At 38.5% G+C, this 22,871-nt stretch overlaps 3 protein-coding genes and 1 non-coding gene across 7 annotated transcripts; 1 reads left to right on the top strand and 3 right to left on the bottom strand.

Annotated features, from left to right (window-relative positions):
* Nucleotides 1-2,628: 2,628 nt before the first annotated feature.
* Nucleotides 2,629-4,081, bottom strand: LOC103996978 (NAC domain-containing protein 58). Its single transcript, XM_009418062.3, has 3 exons — nt 3,679-4,081; nt 3,304-3,596; nt 2,629-3,223 (listed from the first exon to the last, which is right to left on the bottom strand). Exons 1-3 carry the CDS (start codon nt 3,836-3,838, stop codon nt 2,822-2,824), a joined length of 855 nt encoding a protein of 284 aa, XP_009416337.2. The 5' UTR covers nt 3,839-4,081; the 3' UTR covers nt 2,629-2,821.
* Nucleotides 4,082-5,578: 1,497 nt separating this feature from the next.
* On the bottom strand, nt 5,579-12,114 carry LOC103996977 (probable apyrase 1). Its single transcript, XM_009418061.3, has 9 exons — nt 11,533-12,114; nt 9,950-10,078; nt 9,784-9,840; nt 9,564-9,656; nt 8,302-8,507; nt 8,065-8,153; nt 6,469-6,686; nt 6,150-6,339; nt 5,579-6,062 (listed from the first exon to the last, which is right to left on the bottom strand). The coding sequence occupies exons 1-9, from the start codon at nt 11,827-11,829 to the stop codon at nt 5,950-5,952; spliced, it is 1,392 nt and encodes a 463-aa protein (XP_009416336.1). The 5' UTR covers nt 11,830-12,114; the 3' UTR covers nt 5,579-5,949.
* A 2,022-nt stretch (nt 12,115-14,136) lies between these two features.
* Nucleotides 14,137-22,840, bottom strand: LOC103996976 (probable NOT transcription complex subunit VIP2). Of its 4 annotated transcripts, none has more exons than XM_009418056.3 (14): nt 22,722-22,840; nt 21,444-21,583; nt 20,090-20,195; nt 19,831-20,009; nt 19,252-19,612; nt 17,694-17,897; nt 17,505-17,606; nt 15,984-16,069; nt 15,720-15,893; nt 15,196-15,624; nt 15,060-15,112; nt 14,945-14,986; nt 14,359-14,503; nt 14,137-14,283 (listed from the first exon to the last, which is right to left on the bottom strand). In XM_009418056.3, the coding sequence occupies exons 2-14, from the start codon at nt 21,459-21,461 to the stop codon at nt 14,209-14,211; spliced, it is 1,974 nt and encodes a 657-aa protein (XP_009416331.2). In that variant the 5' UTR covers nt 21,462-21,583; nt 22,722-22,840; the 3' UTR covers nt 14,137-14,208. The 4 variants fall into 4 exon arrangements, with proteins under 4 accessions (XP_009416331.2, XP_009416333.2, XP_009416334.2 ...); XM_009418058.3 differs by having other exon boundaries at nt 22,519-22,814; XM_009418059.3 differs by lacking the exon at nt 21,444-21,583 and having other exon boundaries at nt 22,722-22,818.
* Nucleotides 20,090-20,167, top strand: LOC135594558 (small nucleolar RNA snoR35). Its single transcript, XR_010480110.1, has one exon. It is a non-coding gene; the product is annotated as a small nucleolar RNA snoR35 (small nucleolar RNA).
* Nucleotides 22,841-22,871: the final 31 nt, after the last annotated feature.

The raw sequence follows: 22,871 nt of genomic DNA, 5'->3' as shown, positions 1-22,871 counted from the left end.
GTGTTCATTGTTGGTGATTGCCCGTTGGGGCTTTTATGAAGAAGATGGAACAAGTTTTGTTGGGACATGCCAAGGTAGAGATTTGTTAGTTTGGCAAGTCTCACATCAGGAAAATCAAGTTTGGTATCTCTTGTTTAAACTATAAATAAGGGTCTGGGCTTTGAAGTCAGATGCACCACAAGAAAACCTAATTATTTGCTTTAGGCTTTTCTTGTTTAGTAGTTTCGTATTTTATGACCTAAGAACATCTTCCTAAGGCATTTGTAATTATCCTTTTTATAGTAGTATTTTGTTCCTCCTTCATCCGTGGATGTTAGTATTTTGTTTCTCCTTCGTCCGTGGATGTGAGTCAATTGATCGAACTACGTAAATATGATGTTCTTGTTTCTTTTATTATTTCTGTTTTATTATTATTTTTGGATTATCAAATTACCTTGGTAAATTTCCTGGGCAGTGGGGTTTTACTGTGTCCTGTATCCTTGTGGAAGACCCTACACACAACCCATTCATCCTGCTACCATCGGGTTTAGATTCTCCTTACAGAGAGGTACAGCGGAAGGACAGTAACTAACGATAGTTCATCGATAGAGAAGAACAGTACGTGCCTTTGCAGACTTGGGGAGATCGGGGATCGACATTGAAGTGCCTTCAAGCCTGTACTCGTGCATCACCCAGTTTGTCTTCACTCCCTTGGGTGCCCTTCCTCCGTAGAACACAAGGGTCTTCTTCATGCCAACGAGGACTCCTCTCCCCCTGAAGACCTCCTTGTCTTTTCCTGTGGCCTTCCAAAACCCAGCTCCGGTTGGGTACTTCCTGTCCCTCCGGCAGAAGAAGTACCACTCCTTCTCTCCCATCTTTGCCTCGCCTGCACAAACAACAGCAGAACCCCATGGAAAGCTCAACGACTCGGACCTCCAAACTGGGATTCGAGCGACAGAACATCAAAGCAATAGGAAGAAGCCTACTTGGAAGATCCCATGGCTCGCACCTGTTCAGATCCACTTTACATTATTATTATTTTTAGATCATCGAGTTACAAATTATGTGCAGTGAATATTACAAAATAATAAATATTGAAGATGTCAATTAGCTCGATCCCATAAAAAAAACTTTTGATAATAAGATATTGGGATCAAATATCGTCTTTCATTTTAATTATATTTTTGTGTTATTTTTTCCTTAAAACAAATGGACGGTTGAGACAAAAAAGCGAGAGATGCAAACGAATGTAATCGTGACGCCAAGTTTTGTCTTCGATGCAATTGGCAATCTCTTGACATAAAGAAAAGAAAAAGGGAAAAGATGGACTCATCCTCCTTTCATTCTTCCAATAATGCATGATTCTACTAAAGGAAGGATAGGGAATTTTAAAGCAATCACTGTCCCTTCATTCTTTACCACCACCTTCATTCTTTGCGATTGAAATGTGACGTAAAGACGCTTTCTTTCTCTATATATATATATATATATATATATATATATATATATATACCGGCCACATTTCAATTGCAATAACTAATGATGTTGATAAGATTTGTCACACTCTACAGTAGTTTCGTACACCGTCTTTTCTTACGATATCTAATACTAAGTCGATTTTGATATTATTTATCATAATCAAACTCGATGAGATAACTAACTGATGAAGTTGTGAAGGCTTAATTATGAGTGCAAAAATGCCTAAATTTAAATTACTCGAGTCAAACTTTCATTTTTAATGAGATTAAATCGAAATATTATAATTATTTGAGTTGAAACTAAATCAAAATATTATAACTTTTCTAAAGAAAGCAGGAGACAATTTCCAACCCAAGACATTTATACACCACTACTACTGGTATTAGGAACAAAGGACGACAACATATAGCACGAATATAAATAGAACATGAAGCATGTCAATTATGACACCTACGATGAATTAAATGTCGTGAAACTTTCATGTGGACTTCCAATTCTCTTAAACAAAGTCTAATCAGAACACTATGGATAGATAAACGCATTTGGCACTATTTAGATTGACATCAAATTTTAAAATTTGTAGGTGATTGTTAAAGGAAAATATCATTGATATTTTGATCGATCCGACGTAGTTAGTACGAAGATTAAGATAAAAAAATATTTTATAATCCGATCATTCCGATACTCCAGTTAGTAATCCAAGATGTACGAACGTAGATATGAATAATTCTCTATATTTTTTTTTGTTAAAGTTAAATTTTTATACTCGATCATAAATGAGAAGAAGAAAGTTTTATCTTTTCCTTTGTATATGTATATATAATAAACTTTTAAAGGTTTATGTATATATAATAAACTTCACTTTTAAAGGTTTGAATACAAAAATGAGAAAATTAGGAGGAACGCATATACATAATTTTGCAAATACGTCATTCAATATTCGTTGATGTCCATTAGTTTGAATGATTAAGGCATTAATTAAAATCCCTAAGTTTTTTTTTTTTTTGGAATAGAATAATTTATAGGCTCAATTATAAGAGAAAAAATAGAAATAAGTAAAATTATAACTACGTCTAATATATTAAATATATGATGTTGTTAACTTGATTTGAAGAACAATTTATTTCTACATTTGTTTCCTTTTTCTAATAAAATCTATTGGGTAAAAGATAAACGAAATTGGTGTTTGCATCGTTAAGACTTCCATTAGATTCTCAACCACAATAGTTCTTTAGAAACATTATGACTTTCATGTGTATCGCATGATATCTTCGATCCAACATAAAGCTTGTGGTTGTGGAGATAAAGAATGGCTTCTCGTCGATTGCTAATGCAAGCTGTTTCTGCGTCTCACTCGATGTAATCACAGATGAGAGCCGGGCAGATCGAGCAATCGTTGGCTCAGCGAGCTGAAGTCAGCGGTGTAGATGGTCGCATCACTGGGTTTCTTCTGTCGAGAGAGGTGGTAGTGGACATCGCTGCTGCCGTCGAAGTTTCCAGGTCGTAAGAGCTGATGATCCATCCTCGGTTGAGCCCTGAGAAAGCCAAGCTCGGATCCCTGCATCACCGGCAGGTTAGCGAACAGGTGTGACGGTGCTGAGTAGTCCTCCATGAGATCTGCCATGGACAGAGCTCGATTCATGCCGTGAAAGCTGGGCGAGGCAGAGTCTGCTGGATCTTGTCGTTCTCGATCGTCCATCGATGGCGGCACCGGTTGCAGGTTGCCCTTTTTCTTGTAGATCCGGCAGAGGACCCAGTCATCCAACTGCGATCGACGTGCACCTTTAATAGCTCGCCAGCATCGAGTGCAGGAAGAGATGGTGGGAGAGGTGAGGTCATGGTTACCCTCATGGAGGCGTGCTTCAGCTTGTAGCAGTTGCTCCTCCGAGCTTCTTCGAGGCGGTACTCGTGCATGATCCAGTTCGTCTTGCTCCCCTTGGGAGGCCTTCCCTCGTAGAACACCAACGCCTTCTTGACCCCGATGCGCTCGTTCCCCCTGCTGTCGTGGATGGGCTTATCCGTCCCGGTCGCCTTCCAGTAGCCGGAGGCGGCGGCTCTGTTCGGCCGGACGCCGTTGGGGTACTTGCGATCCCTGGGGCTAAAGAAGTACCACTCGCGCTCCCCAAACACCGCTTTGCCTACGCCACCAATCCACAGAAGAACCAAGTAAGAAGAAGACGCGCACCTTCCTACGCGCATGGAGCTCGTCAGGTTACCGACCAGGAAGGTCCCATGGATCGAGCTTGTAGATGTCGACCTCGGCGATGATGGACACGGGACACGGCAGGGAGGCCGCCTGGTTCCGTAGGTAGTGCAGGATCAGCTCCTCGTCGGTGGGGTGGAAGCGAAAGCCGGGCGGAAGAGACGCGGGATCCGACATGGTCGAGCTTTCGTTTGCCTCAGGAAGGTGGAAGACAGAGGAGTATTTTGGACGCTCGTTGTCTCCTTTATCTTCTTCGTCGAGGAGGAGGAGGAACACGAAGCGAGCTCTCCTCTCCGTTCCCTTCCCTTCCCTTCTCTTCTCTCTCGAGTCGCGTTACAGCGGCCAACAAGTCAAGATTGTGCCGACACGGACATGAGTTCGATCGAGAAGTATTCCTATCATCATTATAATCAAAATCTTGAGTTTAATATCTTATATATATATGCAATTACGAAAAGTGATGAGATAGAGTCAAAAGAGGTGTCACTTTATGATTTCTCCTCGACATCCATCCATCACTGTTTCTCAAAGATTTTCTAAGATAAAAAGATGATTAGATCGGACAGCGTGAGAAGCTACAAGCAATAAGCTAATTAAAGAGGAACGAAGACAAAAGCCAAAGGCGTCGTCTTCCACCCTCACACACATTCCACTCGAAGCGACAGGTGCATCCGCCTTTGGCCGCACGGCGATCGCACTGACGCGAGGATGATGAAATCCCTAAATTGGCTGCATCGAGCAGAGGACGACGGTGATGGCACGAGCTATCGTGGCAAGTGAACGCACCACGTCCTCAGGTTCTCTTCGAGAAATGGAACTCTCTTTACCTTTCTCTGCCGACCTGCATTTTTCTTATTTCTCTTTTTGCTGGAAATGCTCATGGATGAACGTGAAGAAAGACACGGGTCTCACTTTGCTGAACCGAAGCCATATGTATCACATTTCCTTGGAATCACGAGGCCTCATGCACGCGATATGTTGTGTTCTCCAGCTTACTAGAGAAGGAAACAAAAATGGCTGAGAACTCCACGTCTTGTTGGTTTCGTGTTGGAGACTACTTGTGACTTTTGAGTCACACCATTGCGATCGAGCTATGATTTCCTGATATATTTATTTGATGGTAATTATTAATAACACGGGAATGCCAAAGAAATCAGATGAAATGAATAATATATAAAGATACGATCCGAATGCTAAATCATCCTTTCAGGTTCTTTCTCATCGATCTTCGACGCCGCTACTCAGTCAGAATAGTCTGCCAGAGGGATGATAAGATGAGTTCAGCAAGCATCCATGATGTAGATAGAAAAGAGAGATGGGGAAATGGCAACAGGTGCACCCACTTCTTTGGCGGGGAGGGGGAATCATTTGCTTTTGTTAGCTTTGGGAGGATCACAAGGGCATATGTGATGTCTCCTCGACTTGAAAGTTTACGGGTAGGCGGTGATGATATGATCCCTGTGTTGACTTGCCGACCTGATCGTTCATGTAACATGCCGCGCGCTCTCTTAACTCTCTCTCTCTCTCTCTCTTGGCAGCATGGCATGGATTGCGACGTGGAATGGCGGCTCTGAAAGTGGAACCATCAGAATGGACGCATCCTCAGTCACCTTTTAATCTTAACCGTTCACACGCGATGGTGATTAGAAGATCTATCGTAGCTTTCCAGAGAAATGGGACCATTAATTGAAGTAAAATGCGTATCTTAAAGCTTAAGAAAGGCTTCAGAGAAAATTAGGAATGATCTCAATCACATGTAACATAATGGAAACGTATGGAATTGGTTTAGAATTGACTATATAAACGTGGGAGATAGGAGACCTAAAATGATATGAGAAACAGAATAATAAAGAGAATGATATCGTTTACGTTTCTTCGTAGACAAAACATACCAAACACACTATTGATAACACAGCATGAAACAATTAGAGACCAATGTGTATATTATCTAATGAAGAGGTCCACAAATGGCAAAGCAACATTTGATTCAAGTAAATGGAAAAAAAGAATGAGAGTTCAGCGTGGAAATTTGAAATTGTAGCAGCCCTCCATCCCCTTTATTAAGCTACAACCATAAGGCAAATTAATCTTAATGCAAGCAAAATTGTGGTTTCGGAACCCCCCTCGCTGCAGCTCGACCTTGATTCTTAAGCACCAGGATATTTGGTGAGGCGAAAGCTTGGTCAGAAACTATCCCACCCAGCAAAATCACTGCTGCGGATTACCATGCTTCGATTTGGGATCTTTGATGTAGCTACGACAGGACAGAACGAAACTAGGGTTATATCTCATGCAGATGATGCAACTTCAATGGCACTACCGAGCGGCCATGCTGCCTCAACAAAGGCATCACCATATTTGACCTGCTTTACCAGTGTGATGTCGTGATCTGGGTCTATAGCTGTCATTATATGAAAAAGAATGAATTGGTATCGATCGTCGAATTAGTAGAATAACAACTCTTTTTAGGTTTGAAAATTGTACATACCGAACCCATCTACTAGCAAAGTATACTGGTACACGAGATCCATGCACAGGTAAGGAAGGTTGTCCTCTTGGACACGAGGATAGGCAGCCTTAGCATCCTCGATGCTCAACTGGCAAGCGTGCTTTGCAGCCTTCTCGAAATGTGAAGGTTTAACCACTGCAATGGGCTTTTCGCGATCTACAAAGCCAGCCTGAAAAATATCCAGAATTAGATAATATTTTCAGAGGCAAGCAGGAGACATATATATATATATACAACATTTCTTTTGTAAAAGATGACATCTCGGGTTCTAAAAGAAATCATCATATAATGATATTACCTCGGCAGCCCGATCAAAGAAAAAAGATGCCACAAACAGATTTTTCTGCCCATCTCCACCTCCACCATTCCAGATGCCCCCAAACGTACACTTCATGTGAGTGCACGCTGGTTCATCAACCCTGAGAGCCTTAACTGCATCCTCCCTGCATTTCAAAAAGCTGGCACCAGATTGTTTTGCTGATGCTCTGTATGCATTGCCACCATACTTGTATGACCCTTTAAGTAAGGCAAGGAAAATATTTAGAAGAAGCAATCACATTTAACGAAGCTATTAGTGAGATAATGAAAGACAGACAAAAATTGACCTTGAGAACAAGATGTGGGGAAAAGAAAAAAAGAATTGATCTTTTTATATTAAGATGACACGCAAAGAGATTATATTATGCAAGCTTATCCCGTAAAACCATAGCCATTGTTGATACGAGTAGTCTATGTAGTAATCCATTTATCAACTCCGAGGGCTGAAAACACGAAACATGCTACCAAGTAAAGATTGGAGAAGAAAAATCATCACCAAATTAATTACAGAGTCAAATACTAGTTTTATCTTAGAGTTATCTAAGCCTTCTTAAAACCAACATAGTTTTCCAGCATCAATTGGTTTTACAATATAAGCACGAGTTTCCAAAACCAAAGAAATTCAATTTGTTGGACATTTTAGCTGGTCATGTAAGAGATAGGTAAAGATTAAGTGCAACAATGGGCTTGATTCTAAGGACACGCTAGGTGCTCTGCATGAAAAACATGTGTTTAAGCATCAAATGAGAACATAATGTGAATCCAAAACAGTTGTATAACCAGACAACTGCAAAATTATTTGCAAGTCATGTCCTGTATCAGCTATTGACATTATAACATCTGAATTCCAACAGAATGCTTGGAGTTATAATGAAGCACCCACTCTATCGATTGGATATTGATAAATGGGTTAATAATCACCTGAGGGGCCCAAAGATATCAGCATGTAATACGGTTCTACTTGCCTCAGATTTTCAAGTGGTTTTCTCAATGGAAAACAAGAAGACAACGAGCAACCATTCTTGTATAAGACCCAAGTATATTGTGAACTTCCACATCCCAGAGTAGTTAGTGTCCTAGCCAAGGTATGTAGTTTCGAATAATACCGCCCGTACCAAGCGTTATGTACCGGTCCATCAGCTGATCGGTACACGGACCGCCCGTTACCGGACGGTATATATATATATATATTAAAGGCAACGTCGCCGAAAAAGGCCACGTCGTGTCGCCTTTTTCGGCGACGTCGCCTTTTATAAAAATATTTATATATATAAAAAAATTATATATATATATATATATATATATATATATATATATATATATATACCGAGCGGTATACCGCTCGGTATACTGTATCGTACCGTACCAAGCGAATGTCGAAACGTTAGTACGGTACGATATTTTAAACCTTGGTCCTAGCTATATATGTAGGGAAACATGTTGAAAATTAACTAATCACCACAGTTCTGTCACCGATGAGGACAAAACAGCATCATAAATTGACAATAGGTCCAGAGCAATGAAAAAAAGAAACTAATATTAAAATCTGGAAGCTTAATTGAGTATATCAAATTACCATGGTAGCCGCTCAAAATGCAATTACTGTCATCCTTGGTGACCTTCAAAATCTCTGCACGAGCAGCCAATAGACCATAGCGCAAGTAACTACAAAGGAGACAGCAAGTCAGTTTAACCTAAGAAACAGGTGTGATCTAGATGTTCAAATGCACATCAGCTTACAATCATTACCAAATTAGTTTCAGAAGATAGTAGAAAAGAAGAATTCTGAAGTTAGCAGAAAAAGATGCCGAACCTGTGGACATATAAGTAATACTTAGTTCCTTTTAGAAACAATTTCTGCACATATGAATCCTCTCCATCTGAGACTTTTGGAGCCTGTTCAGCATCCTTTTCTGAAATGGCATAAGCCATTTGAACAGATCCACCCCCCAAGTCAACCACTCCAACTGTGTTTGCATAAGACTTCCCAAGTTTTCCTAATAGATAATTGATAGTGACCTACATGCAAACACTTTCTTCGTGAGACCATAAAAAGGATATATATTAGATAGGAATAAGGACTTAGATGTCTAAAGATTCGGAATGTGATCGACATAAGCTTATAGGATTAGATAAATCTAAGCATGTCAAGTATGCCATAAGGTAGAAGTACAAGAAAATTGACAGTATTGAATGCAATTAAGTTAAATGTATATGCAGCTAAAATATATAAACAACTTTATACTGTATCTCAGATAATTATGCAATCAGAAGCTCTCAGAAAAGTATGGACTGGTTGTGTTACAGTGATGAGCTACTAGTTAACCAGATAATCGTTCAAGCATTAATCTTCCAGATACAAGAAAACAGAAATTAGCTTGCATTAAAGATTTTTCCTTCCATACCTCAAGAACAATTGTAGGCTTTGGGTAAAGAGTGGAATTTCCAAAGATATACAAGCTGAAGTTATACTTTAAAAGAAATTTTATACAAAAACATTATATAAACGCACATGAATTTCATGTAAGATAAGTTTAGCCTTCAGACTCTGAGCAAGTCAGATGCTACTGCCCTTTAAATTATAACAATCTTTATTGACACTCCAATTTACCGAAAGGCCTATATGCACATTGGGTTGGGTTGTCATCAGCTTTAACAACTCTATCATATACTATAGTTGCAATGTATTGCACAGGCTCTTGTAGAGTGGTACAATGCATTACCCCTCTAAGTTTTGCTTCACCATCCAATGAAAGGTAGCTAGTGTGGTCACAAAAACTAAAGAGCATTTTATTTACTTCACAGTAACTCTGTGAAATATAATATTAAATTAATAAATGAATCCTTGAGAATTCATGCATCGCCCTTTTTATAAAATACTCTTCAGCATTAAGTCATCAAATTCACCAATAAAGTCTCAAGAAGCCAACCTAGAAATTTTTCTTTAAAGAGTTAATCCTTCTTGATCTATAAAACTACTTGAACTCAATTAACTAAATAATAACAAGTCCAGTAATAGTAAGTAATTTCTAATATAACATTTTAATTGATATTATCAGAGTCCAAGTGATATACCCATTGGAAAGCACCTTCCTGAGTCCCATCAAGAACAGTCACCCAATCCGACTTGAACTTTAGTGAGCTCTTGTGTTGAAGGAGATCTTTAACCTGCGCAAATGACCCAAACTTACTGACACATCTTCCAATGGTGGTAAAATGTTTGAAAAGTTTGTAAACGTTGAAGTAAACTTCAGTTGAATCAGGATATCATATTAGAACATGGAGAAATTTCTACCGCTTGCAAAATTTTTTCAGATGTTTCAGCTCCTAAAGCTCTCAGACCCGCTGTAGCCTGCATAAGCACCACACTTAGACAGCCAGGCAGCAGTACATGCAACTTTTCTTAAACATGAATTTGATGTGAACTACAACAGCTTCTAGTCCAAAGAAGTACAGTTTACCCCGACTCTGACAGGTGTTTGCTGTCGCAATTTCATTGGAACAACACTCTCAGCTTTCTCCAACAGCGAAACAAGAGATTGTGCAGCCTGCTGAGGATCTTTAGCATAGAAGCTCAAGCCTGGTTTTTTCTGCATGTAAAAGAAGAAACAAGCAACAAAATTGCTTCACACGGGATGTTTCATAACACTTGAAATTTATATTTTAGTAAGTAGATGATTAATATGTCAAGGTGACTTGTTATGTTAGATGCAATTAGATGGACCAGGAGCACACCGATTTTATTTTATTTTTAAGTTAAAGAGAAAGGCTATTGTTTAGGGATTCATTTGATGTAGACTTCTCGCTTTGATTGTCAGAGATATCAAATGCCATTTATAACATATCCATTAGGCAATAAAAAATTAGAGTATATGTTGTCAATTGTCATCATCTGATGCCTCTGGTGTTCCATCATTACCAGTTACATCTGGACCACAACTTAACCAAAAATTCTGTCTCACCTGAAAATCTGATGAAAGAGATTATTTTTATACTATCTTCCTTGAGTGCAACAACACATTGCGACTTAAGCTATCACTTGAGGCACCAGATGCAGTTGCCATCACGGGGTGAAAAACTGTTTAGTGGTGGTGGTGCGCTTTTGAAGTGCCCCACCTCAATATTTTGTTCCTCAAGTCATTACCAAATTGGAACAGTCATGTGTAATACACAGGAACCCTCTCCAATTAAACCATCTCGCTTAATCTCTATGGTCAATGTTTATTCAATCTTCTCTTTCTATTGAGTCAGATATCAATTACATTAAAAAACCTCTACTTAGTGATGACTTTTATCTTTCTATTGCAATGAGTTTCAATGCATATTACTAAAATTAGTACTCTAAATACTCAGTCTTAAGACTCCTAGTCATACTTAATCATATTGCCTAGTGTATAATTTCACTCTAAAGCTCCATCTTGAGGCTTAACTCAACCATCATAAATCTAAAGTCTAACCAGTGTCATAAACAAAATACCTACACCATGGAATTTCATCCTGAGAGTTCCTATAGAGTTCATCCACTACAAGTGCAATAAGGACTTAAAGTTGATTCTTGATAGATCCCTACAATGATAGGGAACCTCTGGTTCCATACATATTATCATATACTAATTTATCATATAAATCTTTTGTTAGGTCAAAATATCTATTAAAGATCCCTTTCCTTATTAAACCCATCACATGCATCTCTAGGAGTTCTTCAGAAAGTTCATTGTTAATTCAATAAAATCCATGTACAATGGCCTTTTTTTTATTCCTTATGTAACTCAAAACAAAGTCCATCACATCTTCATTAATTGCGAATAAACTTCCAGATTTGAGATATACCGTTTTCTTTTCTTTTTCCGGTACTTATAATTAAATTTGAGCGACTACAAAATATTTTAAATACTGAAAACTTAGATCTACCCACTTTTCATGGAAATCAATTTAGAAACAATCGGTACATACTGTGATCAGACATATATTACTCAAAATGCAGAGAAACTTATGTAATTACAGCTAATTGAAGAAAAATACACATCGTCAATTGTATCCGTACCTGTACAAAGAGCTCCAGCTCCTGTCCTATAGGCAGCAGATCCAAATTCTCATCAAAGCAAAAGACGTGAACCCTACTTCCCGAACTGCCCGCGTCAAAGATAACAGCATAGCTCTTAGATCCAGCCTCGCTGCCACCGGGCATCGTCTTTCTACTGGCAAAGGAGATAACCGCTGGCGAGCGGGGCATGAGGAAGAGGACAAAGGAGACGAGGATGAGGGGGACGGCGAAGACGAGGATGACGCCGCGGAAGCGCTGGATCTTGTCGAGGATGGGCTCCTGTCGTGCCCGCTTCATCTTGGCTTCGAGATCGGCTGGGGCGGCGAGGCTGAGCTCCGGGGCGGACGGCGACCGGTACCGGATCAGGCCGTTGCCCGACGACGTCGGTGTCGGCGTCGGCGGCTTCAACGGCGTCTCTTGCGACGGATCCAGCGTACTTGAACAGAATGAAATCGAGATCGAGAGAAGAGTTCGAAGGCGACGAGAAGGAGACCGATCTCCCTCGCTCTCTCTCTCTCTCTCTCTCTCTCTCCTCTGTCCTTCCCTCCGTCCGAAGAAAGGAGCGATTGTAGCGAAGGCAAAGCGTTGGGAAAATTATACGGCAACACTCGAGATGCATGGCTAATACCCACAAGCAATCGTGTCGTCTCCTAAATGGTGGGTACGGAGCCGGGTTTTTTTCTCTGAGAGATTATACGGTTTCAGGTTTAGAGTGAGGATGATTTGGTTGGAGTAAGTCCAACGTATGAAGTGGTCACGAGCGCACGCGTTTCTTTAACGTGGGCGTGACGGGGCGATGGAAGTCGAGTTCGTCAGAAGAGATCGGCGACGGATGTCAACGAGCTCGAAAGAGTCTTTTACCTGTAAAGTTTAGGCATTGGCTTGGAAATTAACACTAACAGATAGGACTCGGTCTTAGAAAAAGTAGATGGAGACTTTGGAGTACCACTTTGGTTAGGTAACGACGGGTGCACGCACAACGGCCGACACGACATTAAGCATACAATTAAAAACAACTTTTAACCCTATATGCAATAATAAACACAACGGCAGAGGAATCCAATATCCGTTCGGAATCATACTTATTCCGAAAACAAAATTGTGCACACATAAAAAAAGAACAGAAATCACATGCCGAAGAAACAAGTCAGAGTTTGTCAGATTTTTCTTTCTTTCTTTTTTTTTAAGGTGTTGCCATTCAAAATATATCTAACTAAAGGCAAAAGATGCCAATGTCTAAGACGCATGAGTATAGCCCTCTTTACAGACATAATAAACTTGAACACGATGAACCATCCGAAGTTACCTGATGAACAAAAACTCCTTCTCTAAGGAAGATCTACACCAGCAGCCCACAGAGCCTCCATCTGGCACAGCTGCATGAATACCTTAGTGGCATAGATGAAGAAGAAGAAGAAGAAGAAGGCAGCTTTACCGGCTGCTGTCTCAGAGACATCTCAATAGAAGGAAAAGGAAAGCCCATCAGCTATCGGAGTTTGATTAAAATCCATTGAAGCATAATCTAAATTCAGCCAAATCATTATACACGCAGGATGGCATTCCACGGGGGCGTATCCCCAAACACACACGACACACAAAAGAGGATTGAGGAGTTAACCAACAGCTGGTTAAAAACACTCATAAAACAAGAAAACTGTATTGTCACAGCAATTTAAAAATATTACGTTTGTCGAGAGCAAGATCACAAAGTCACCTGTTCTTCTTCCAACGTTTCTCATAAAAATCATTCAAGTCTTTCCCACCTCTCCTGGAACCACAGATTCTAATTGACTCACCTGGTTGCACAAGCGCATCTAGAGATCTCCTTTACAACACTGGTTAGGATGTATATGTGTTCATGCAGAGAGGCATGTGCGCAAAAGCATATAATCCATGGATCTTAGGCACCTCAAAATAGGCAGTGAATCTAGGAAATACTACCAAAGTAATTTTCATGCAAAGGCAGGATTCACATACCTCATCCACATGGATAATCCTGTAATATGGAAATCAAAAACACAATAAACCCTATTTTCAGAGAAATTATGCACCATGTAACTTGAACATCAGGGAAAAATAACTTGCTATTTTTATAAGCTGTTTAATTTGCTTATACCTAAAGACCGTATCCAACCCTATCCATCAAGAGCAACATAAACCTGGCAACATTTTTTCTTTGCCTTTAATGGTTGTGTACTTCTGTAGAAACTATGCACCTTGTAACTTGAATATCAGCGAAAAGCAACTATGCTATCTTTATAAGCTAAAAGTGATCTAACAATCAAGAAGGAGAAAAGATGATTTAATTTATTTAGACTGAAAGACCCTATCAGATCCATCCATCCAAGACTAACAACTATGCTATCTTTGTCCCTCCAATACCTGTATTCTGCTCCTAGTCCAAGAGGTCAGTGATCTCCAGAACATATTCAACCTAAATTACCCAGCGAGAGAACACTTCTTTTAAGTCATTCCCCATGGAGCTTCAGCTACAAAAGGTGAATTCATATATCCTACCTATATGAGCCAAATCCTACACTTTATCAAATATGGGAGGGCGCGAGAAAAAAACTATGACCAAGCTGGTAAATGAGAACACTATGATGAAGAAAAATGAAGAATAGATTGATCAATTTATTCTAACAGTGACAAGACATGTTCTACATGAACAAACTTTTAAGCTAGCTGAGGGCGATCAGAGGGGAGCATTGGTTTCTTCTCCACTGCCTCATAAAGCAAAACAAAGTTCTCCTGCAATCCAACAACAGGGATGCTCAGTAACTAATTGATGGCAATAACAGAACATATAATTGGAATGTTCCAAACCTTCAGAATTGTTCCCCATGTGTTAGGATCAAAACAAACGTAGGTCCCTCTTTCATATGCGTGAGTCTTAACAAGAGGTTCCACATTTGGAACTCTTGTGAACCACAACTGATGCTCTCTGTGGTAGAACCATCCTCGTGCACATCTGCAAAAAGACTCTGATTGAGGCAATTTAAAGACAACTACAAGCACATCCAGACAACATACAAATGTAGTTAAACTCCTAGGTCATATGGAAAAATTCACCAGAGAAAAAATTAGAGATTATGTATTCATTTTAGTTGAATAAAAAGCAGAGAAACAGCAAGATAGACACTGCAAAAGGCAAGTCCTGCATAATTTGTTTCTAACAACAGTAAGTTTAAATCTTCCGCTTTATTTATGAGGACAGCCACAAAAGTCTACCGCAAAACCATCTAGTTTCCTTTATGAACTGGTGCCAAATAAAAACTAAACAAAATATAAATGTTCAAGGATAAACTTGATAGACTGATTTGCAAGTTTGGTGACTTCACAAAAAATTGAGAAAAAAACCCCAACAAGCTTCCAGACTGACACAAACAGAGAGAAAGGGAGGAGGGATTACAGTTCGGAGGCCGCATAAAGCTGAGCTTCATCCTTCGGCATACTGGAAAATGATACAGAGGAACTTTAAGTAACAGTTATTGCAAGGAATACACAAAACAACATGTAATACATACCTATAAAAGATGTAAAAGAGGGTTGACACCTGAAGTTTCGAAAAATACCCTTGCTACACCCATAATGACAGATATAAGATCATAAAATCAAGACTGTACATTTATTAAAAAAAATTCATAAAGTAAACAGGCTTACATGTAGAAGGGGTGGTGGTTTGGCATAATAACAACTTGGAATGCAATATTCTGGTTCTCCCTTGACAGGGTCATCAGACCATGGCGAACCAAATGTTTTATGAAGATTTTCCGATGAGTTTAAGTTCAACCCTAATGTAGTTAAATCAATGCCCAGTGCAAGAGATGTCAGATCAGGATCATTCATCCTAATAACACTTAACAAACCCTGCAAGCCAAACCGATCAGGAGCTACTTGTGACCCCTGAGTGGATTTTAAGCTCTGGTCTCTATATAACTGACTAACATCAGACATTTGTAGTCGAAAATGAGATGGACTTTGTGGAGGCTGATATTGCTGAATGAGCTGCTCATATGCTCCCATACCAGAAGCTGTTGTTGGAGAGCTCAAGGGTCTCAACCCAATGCCAGGAGAACCACTGTTTTGAATCTAAATAAAGCATGTCAAGGTGAAACCACTTAATTGATATCAGTACTTTAAAAATTAAATTGACTAACAGATAAATCCACTAGACATGAATATACCTGTGAGTGATACGTTACATGAGAAGATGGAAAGAACTCAGTGTCATTTAATCGAAGATCTTGATTGCTTCCAGGTGTAAAAGGTAGCCCACCACTACTTGCTGAAGTAGCATGTTGTTGCTGACGGTTAGGTGGGTAACTTCCTCCTAAGCTAAATCCAACAGATCGTGCCATCTACTTGATGAAATAAACACCAATATTTCATCAAATTAGATCAATGAGAAAGGACACTAGATCAAATAAAGTCACCACGATTCAACTCACAGGTAAGTGTGGTGACTGCATCGAAGAGATACTTTCATGAAGTTGTTCTTTCTGATGCAAGTCCACAGAAAAGTCTGAGCTACCGCCTAACAGAGAACAAAATATAATGATTTAGCATGAAACTTGGGGAAAGATTATAGAGTATAGACTAGTACAAACCTAAGCAAACTACTACTTAGATAATATAATTATCTCTAATGCTACAGAATATGTATATCGAAAGTCCATAATGACTAATAATCAGCTTTCAAAAACAGTTTACCGTATAAGAAATGTGTTTGTCACAGTATGGTATAGTAAAAACAAAATCCTCTAACTTCTTCCCACTAACATAGCCAAGAAGGCAAGAAGGCTTTTTGAAATGATTTCAGAACATTGTTACATCACAATGAGTGATGATTCGACCAGAATGAATTATATTTCATCCATTATTTGTTTATGTACTTCTGATCTCCACCATTTTACAATTACATCAAGCAGCATATATAAATACAAGCCAACATTAGAGACTAAAGGAAATTCAATGTGCTGTTAAAAATGTGAATAAAATTGGCTGATCAGGAGGTTGGAATTAAAGAGTAGATAGAAGTATAACTAAAAATGTTCATTTGCAGCGATTCCATTAAATCCTTGACCTTACTAAACTGGTCACAATATCTTGTGGTCAAATCTTTAAAAAAAACCATGCAGATAAACTCGTGTGTCCCAAGATTGTATCCAAGGTGGTGGTGGTGGTGGTGGTGAAGGTGGTGGTGTTGGAGAGAGAGAAATGAAACAGCTTAGTTGTTTTACATGATAAATTCAAAATTATTACAAAAAGTAATATAAACAAGAATATTCTGTTATAGTAACAGACAAGTTCTTATTTTTCCACTTTCCAGGTCGAAGTGTGAATATGAACGAAGTGGGTTTCCATTAATCGATAATGAAGGAGCCTGGAATGTGAACAGAAGAAAAGGAAAACTATTAATTCCTCAAATTAGTGTTCCACGATAATCACCTAATCGACAGAATTTCCTTATAAGTGATTGCAAATTTAAGACTGACCTAGACAAAACATAAGTGGGCTTCAATGTAAATGGGGCTGGCTGTAAGACTCGTGTGTATCTACATCAAAAACCCAATAGGAAACATGAAACCCTCAAAGAGTCCATGTCGACATAGTAAGCTTAGCTTGGGAGAATATTAGTGTCATCCATAATATATTAACCTGATCTGCATGTGCATCTAGTTTGAGATGAATAACAATTTAATTCTGGCAAATATTCTGAAAGATGTCACATCATGTGATATAAAAAATGGAAGCATGTTGTTCTAATCCAGAGTGGCTTCTTCAAGGACCAGAACTAAACAAATGTTGGAGAATAAAAGAAAAGGCACATAGCAAAGTTTCATCAAAATGGCAGAACCAGATAGGACAAAAGCTGAACAAAGAATACGACCAAAGAAATAAAACTTGCCTCTTAAGAGGAGAAAAGCAAACAGAAACAATGCAGAGAAATTCCAGATGAAAAGAAAAACCTTTCAATCCAGGCAAAGCTGGAAAATCTTCATTTTGTATGCTAAATTCCTGGTTTTGCTGGACAATGGAGCTAACACCAACTCCTTGCTTCCGTGTTGCACCTAAAAATTGACGGGTCAGCATATGCTCCATTCCACAGCAAAGAAATCGAAAAAAAGAAAGTAAGCCAGAAAAACTCATTTACACACCGAGTTGCCCTTGTGGTCCTCCAGCTGAACTTGGTCGTGTACTTAATTGAGGAAAATCATTCATATCAAAAGGAGAACTGTCAGCAGCATTGACATCATTCAGCATTCCCAAAGAGCTTAGTGGGTTACTCCCACCTTGACCCTGAGATAACGATCCTCCTGATGTAGCATAAGAATTCCCAAGCACACCAATCATTTGTGGTGCTGCTTATAATAATAATGAAACAATTTGTTAGCAAATTTACAGGCATATTTACTGATATATTTCGATGCATGAATTTTGATGAGTATTTCATAAGATGCAACATGGAGTCTAAAGTACAAAATTGTACATGGATGTACTTTAGTGCAACAGATAAAAACACTAGTCAAAGATCAGGACAAAAGGCCACATAAATAGGATTAGTACCATCATTACAATATGTACTAATGAACTAAAAGCATCTAATAGACCAGGAACCGAAAAACAAATTCTGTGGTTAGTCGAAATGTCAGTTATATTTAATTAGGGATTAAACTTTTCTGCAAGTGTCCCACACTCACAAGCATGCTTCAATTCAAGCACATGAATCAATAAAGCTATTACATATGCAGATACCTTTCCCATCTACATAGATCTGCAAATATACATCTAAACAATATTGAGAATATCTTGGTTATACGAGTGCAAAAATCATCCCCATATCCTACATTAGAGAAAATTTCATGCATTGAGCTGCCCCTTCTTTGTCATACCAGTGCAAGCCAATGTTGTTGATATTTTAAAAGTTTACGCCAAGTAACTTTGTAAAATAGTTCCAACACTGTTGGTACAATCAAGGATTGAAATTTTGTACCACATCAAAATTTCGAGACTTATTGGATCCGATACGATACGGTACTATATATCGAGAGGTATATATATAGGTAAACCGCTCGGTTTACCTATATATGGGGCGACGTTGCCGGAGGCGATGTTGCAGATAAAAAAAAAACTGCACGGATGAGAAGTCGTTGACAGACGAGGAGGAAAGCGGCGATCTCTAGGTTCTCCCATTTTTTCCTATTTCTTTCTTTCCCTTCTCCCTCTTCTTTCTTCTCCCTCGGTCACCGTCGACGATAACGCCTCAATCGACACTACCACTCGGTAGCGGGCGATCCGTGTACATGTCTGCTGGCGGACCGGTACGTACCACCCGGTACGAGCGGTATCATTCGGTATTGCATACCTCGGGTACAATAACAAGGTAACAAAAAAGCATATTCGAGTGTCGTCGATGCTTTCTAATGCCTGACCAGGGGAATAATAAAGTTTCATAATCACCTCACAGCATAATAACAGAAACATTGCTCTCAAATAAGGTAATCCATTAGGAACATGAATCTTAGTTGCGTTGGTGGCATGAATTGCAATAGTTTCATTAACCGAAGAGAAATTAGACTTACTTCAAGCAACTTGCCGCTAAATTATATACATTCCGAGAGAGTTTTTCTTATTGAAATAGATAATGTAGTGTGCTAAGATGAGTTATCTAAATCATGTAAGGTCAAAGATCTTCAAGGAAATTAAGAGAACTACCCTGTTGAAGCATGCCACTGATCAGTCTGTTTGGCCCTTGTAAATTGAGGCTCCCTGATCCACTATTGGAAGCTAAGTTTACACGGGAAGCTAGTCCAGGAATGGATAATCCTCCAGAGTTGATGTTTCTTCCCATGTTACCAGCACCAACAATGTTTCCCATAGAGTTCGTAAGTCTTGGGCCTACATTACCCAAAACTGGAGAAACTCCCAAGCCTGGAACTGAATTACGATTGCCGGTAGCAGAATTTGAGGAAATACCAGTTATTGACCCGCCAACTCCATTCATGCTACTACTAAAAGCATGGTTTCCGACAACATTGATACCCCCTCTATTGGTGACACCAGAACCATGAGACATCTGCATGAAAAATGAGAATATGCAATCAAGCTTCAGATTAATATAGTATAAAAAGGAAAAAAAGAAGAATCTTTAGATCCATTAGTAAGCTTTAATACTTCACTCAGTGCAGGAAGACATGTGCATCTACCTAAGCAGATTTTACCATACATAATGCAACCAAAAGGTTATCTTATGCAAATGAAGTAATATGCTTATAATTAAAAAAGATTCTGAACCTGAGACAATGCAACCAAAAGATTGTTTGATGCAAACAGTCCACTAGGAATGTTTCCGCCTGGTTGCTGGACACTGCCTGATGGAACACCACCCATTACTGCATTTCTTGATGCAAGTGAACCTGGCATGTTTGGCAGGTTGAAGCTTCCATGGATGTTATGCAGCCCTTGCAAACCACCTTTTATTGTACAAGTTAGCACTTACAAAAATTTATCAAACATCTGTTCAAGAAAGTTAACCGAGTAACAAACTGCTTACCAGAGTGATGAAATCCAGGATTTGAAGCCGACTGAGCAGAAAATGATGTCGTGTAGGGTCGGCCCGTTGAGTCAGGGATATTTGATGCTGAACCATTAAGGGTTGTCTGAAACCAAAAGCTCCAATTTTTTTTAATCAAGAAAAGCAAGACATGCATGCATGACATGTGTATAACTATAAGGGAAGCAAAGAGGACACTAGCATAGATCAGTGTTTTGATAGAGACGATATGAAATAAAGAAAAATACAAGGTACAGGCACAAAGCCTCATCCAGTTAGCTCTTTACACAAAACTGCCAATGAATATTCACATAATTTAATAACAAACAAGCATCCCAAAAGGATTATCAATCAAACTAAAGTCTCAAATCCTTTGTGAAAAAGAAATAGTAATGGTCTTTTTCAATCAAAAAAGGCAACACTACAAAGGTAACTCAAGTCAAGAAGGAACCACGGAAGTCTTGGTCAACATTTTATGATCAGCCATTAAATTGATGTCAACCCTCTGAAGCTGGTTCAAAATTCTTATCCAAATAAATTTGGGCGATGGAACTCAATGACAAATTCAAAAGATAGTTTGCAGATAGAAAGATTTACTATAGTAACCGCACATTAGACTTAAGAAACTATGGTGAAATCTCCAAAAATTCCCCCAGATCATGAAAAGAATATAGAAGAGGAAACTGATATTCAGTGTTCTTATATCTCAGGCCTAATAAACTAATGAGCCAAGTGAAGTGATCCTTAAGCAACATGTCAACTGATTAGAAAATGATGATCACTCCACACTTGCAAAATAATCAAGAAAAACATACAAAAATGTAGTGGGTTACTAAGTTTCAAATTTAAAACAATTGATGCACTAAAATGGTGTTCCATTCTCCTCCATAAATTTCTAAACAATATATAAAATATATGCACACAATTGAAAAATTAATAAATACACAAAAAAATAAAAGGTAATTTTAAAATGGAATCCTCAAATACAAATATACAATAGCCGGAAGTTCATGATATATACTAACACACTCTGTAACTGCCCTTCAAATTCATGTCTATGCAATGTACAGTTAGGAACAAGTATTTGTAATGCACATCATAAAGCTATAAAGAACTAAAAAATTATATATAGACAATATCAATACAAGCCAGCAATAACAAATTATGATTCTACAGTAGTTCCATCTGCCAAATAAATACAATCTTACACATAGACATACACACATATGAAGCATCAACATAGAAGTGTCTAATGTCAAACAATACATAGAATCATAGATGATGAAATATGGGGAAGAACAAGTTATATAATGCAAGTAAGATGCATTGCCAAGCCAAAACAGGCAGAAATTACATTAAGCAGCCCAGACATTATAGTTTTGTAATAAGCATTCAAGAAGAACTCAGTTCCAGATGTAGTGATGCCACATTCTGCTAAACAGTGATGGCACTTGCAAGATTTCTAGTCGTGTTGGCTGCTATCTTTGTCTTAAGCTGAAAAGATAAAACAAATTTTGATTATGAAATTAGAAAGGAAACCGTATGAAGCAATTTGAACTTATAATACCAAGGTATCATCCTAAAGAAATTGTTTCAACATACAAAAGTCTAGATTTACAGAATTAATTAAAACTTTGTGTATCTCAAGTAATAATAATTGAAATGTAACGAGTTGCAACTTCATAAGATAATAGTACAATCAGCAGTGACTTCTGGGGTTAGTTTTATAACTCGGCTGTTACTTGGTCAAAGATGATTTCCTCTTCTTTTTTCTCCAAGATACAAATAAAAATTACACTTCAACTGTTCCTTTAATATTGTTACAATTGCATTTCATATACTTATTAAGCCTATTTAATTTAAGACCTTTATTTTGTAACATTTGTCATGAAAACTTAAGTTAAACTCTTCTAAATCAGAATAATATCATCAATAAGTAACATACACCATAAGAAGTATATCTTGTATGACTAGAATATTCTTTCATTAAAAATATGAAAAGGTACTCAGTTGATGTTGATCCATGGTGTAAACTTACAGTTATTACATTACTCTGATTACTAGATATTATATAAATTTTTTTCCAAAACCTACTGTAATAAATAATAATCTAAAAACTCTGTCATATCACTTATAAGACAATCTATGTGCAAATCTTTCTTCTTCTCTGTATATTTTTTCCATTAACTATCTCAACAAATAAACAACTTCTCTGATTGATCTCATTCTCAAAACCAATATTCAATCACTCTTCCAAAGTGTGAACATACATCAACAATTGACAAACCAATGGAGATTCACAGTTAACTTCTCTAGACAAAGAAACGAAGCATCAAACTGCACTCCGGTTTCACGAAATCAATGAACAGAGATAGCTTGCAGGACACATCGAATCAACGAGTAGACGAATCCCCAACTTTCCAACTTACAGATCTCGCGAACGGGCAAAAGAACGCGAATCACGAGCGATCGAGGAGCAACCCTTTACTTCGCGGAACAACCCCGAAAAGATTCAACGCAAACTGGGCCAGTTTGAACCGAAACCCTAGAGCGAGATCCGTCCGACGGAGGACACATCTAATCGCCAAAACGAAAGAGAGCTCGAGCGAAGACGCAAGGGAGGAGTCAATACCCAAGAATCTGAAGAAGCGAACGAGCGCTCCGATGCCAAAGAAGAAGAAGAGGTGGGAGTGTGACCTTCAATCCGCGGCAGAGATAGTGGGGAACGGAAACTATTCATTATAAATCATTAATTAAAAGAAGATATATACATATATATATA

Source organism: Musa acuminata, chromosome BXJ1-9, assembly GCF_036884655.1.
Source record: "Musa acuminata AAA Group cultivar baxijiao chromosome BXJ1-9, Cavendish_Baxijiao_AAA, whole genome shotgun sequence".
Lineage (NCBI taxonomy): Eukaryota > Viridiplantae > Streptophyta > Magnoliopsida > Zingiberales > Musaceae > Musa > Musa acuminata.
This window is presented reverse-complemented; position numbering and strand designations above follow the sequence as displayed.

Excerpts from the sequence above, each read along its gene's own strand:
- LOC103996977 (XM_009418061.3), bottom strand. The coding sequence starts at position 11,829 with ATGAAGCGGGCACGACAGGAGCCCATCCTCGACAAGATCCAGCGCTTC. Across the intron at positions 8,154-8,301 it reads TATTACTTATATGTCCACAG|TTACTTGCGCTATGGTCTAT; the intron begins GTTCGGCATCTT and ends TCTCCTTTGTAG. Across the intron at positions 6,063-6,149 it reads TTTGCTAGTAGATGGGTTCG|CTATAGACCCAGATCACGAC; the intron begins GTATGTACAATT and ends ATATAATGACAG.
- LOC103996978 (XM_009418062.3), bottom strand. The coding sequence starts at position 3,838 with ATGTCGGATCCCGCGTCTCTTCCGCCCGGCTTTCGCTTCCACCCCACC. Across the intron at positions 3,597-3,678 it reads CGATCCATGGGACCTTCCTG|GCAAAGCGGTGTTTGGGGAG; the intron begins GTCGGTAACCTG and ends TTGGTGGCGTAG. Across the intron at positions 3,224-3,303 it reads TGAAGCACGCCTCCATGAGG|TTGGATGACTGGGTCCTCTG; the intron begins GTAACCATGACC and ends CGTCGATCGCAG.
- LOC103996976 (XM_009418056.3), bottom strand. Across the intron at positions 17,898-19,251 it reads CAGTGGCATGCTTCAACAGG|CACCACAAATGATTGGTGTG; the intron begins GTAGTTCTCTTA and ends TATTATAAGCAG. Across the intron at positions 15,113-15,195 it reads AACCACCACCCCTTCTACAT|CAAGGGTATTTTTCGAAACT; the intron begins GTAAGCCTGTTT and ends TTATGGGTGTAG.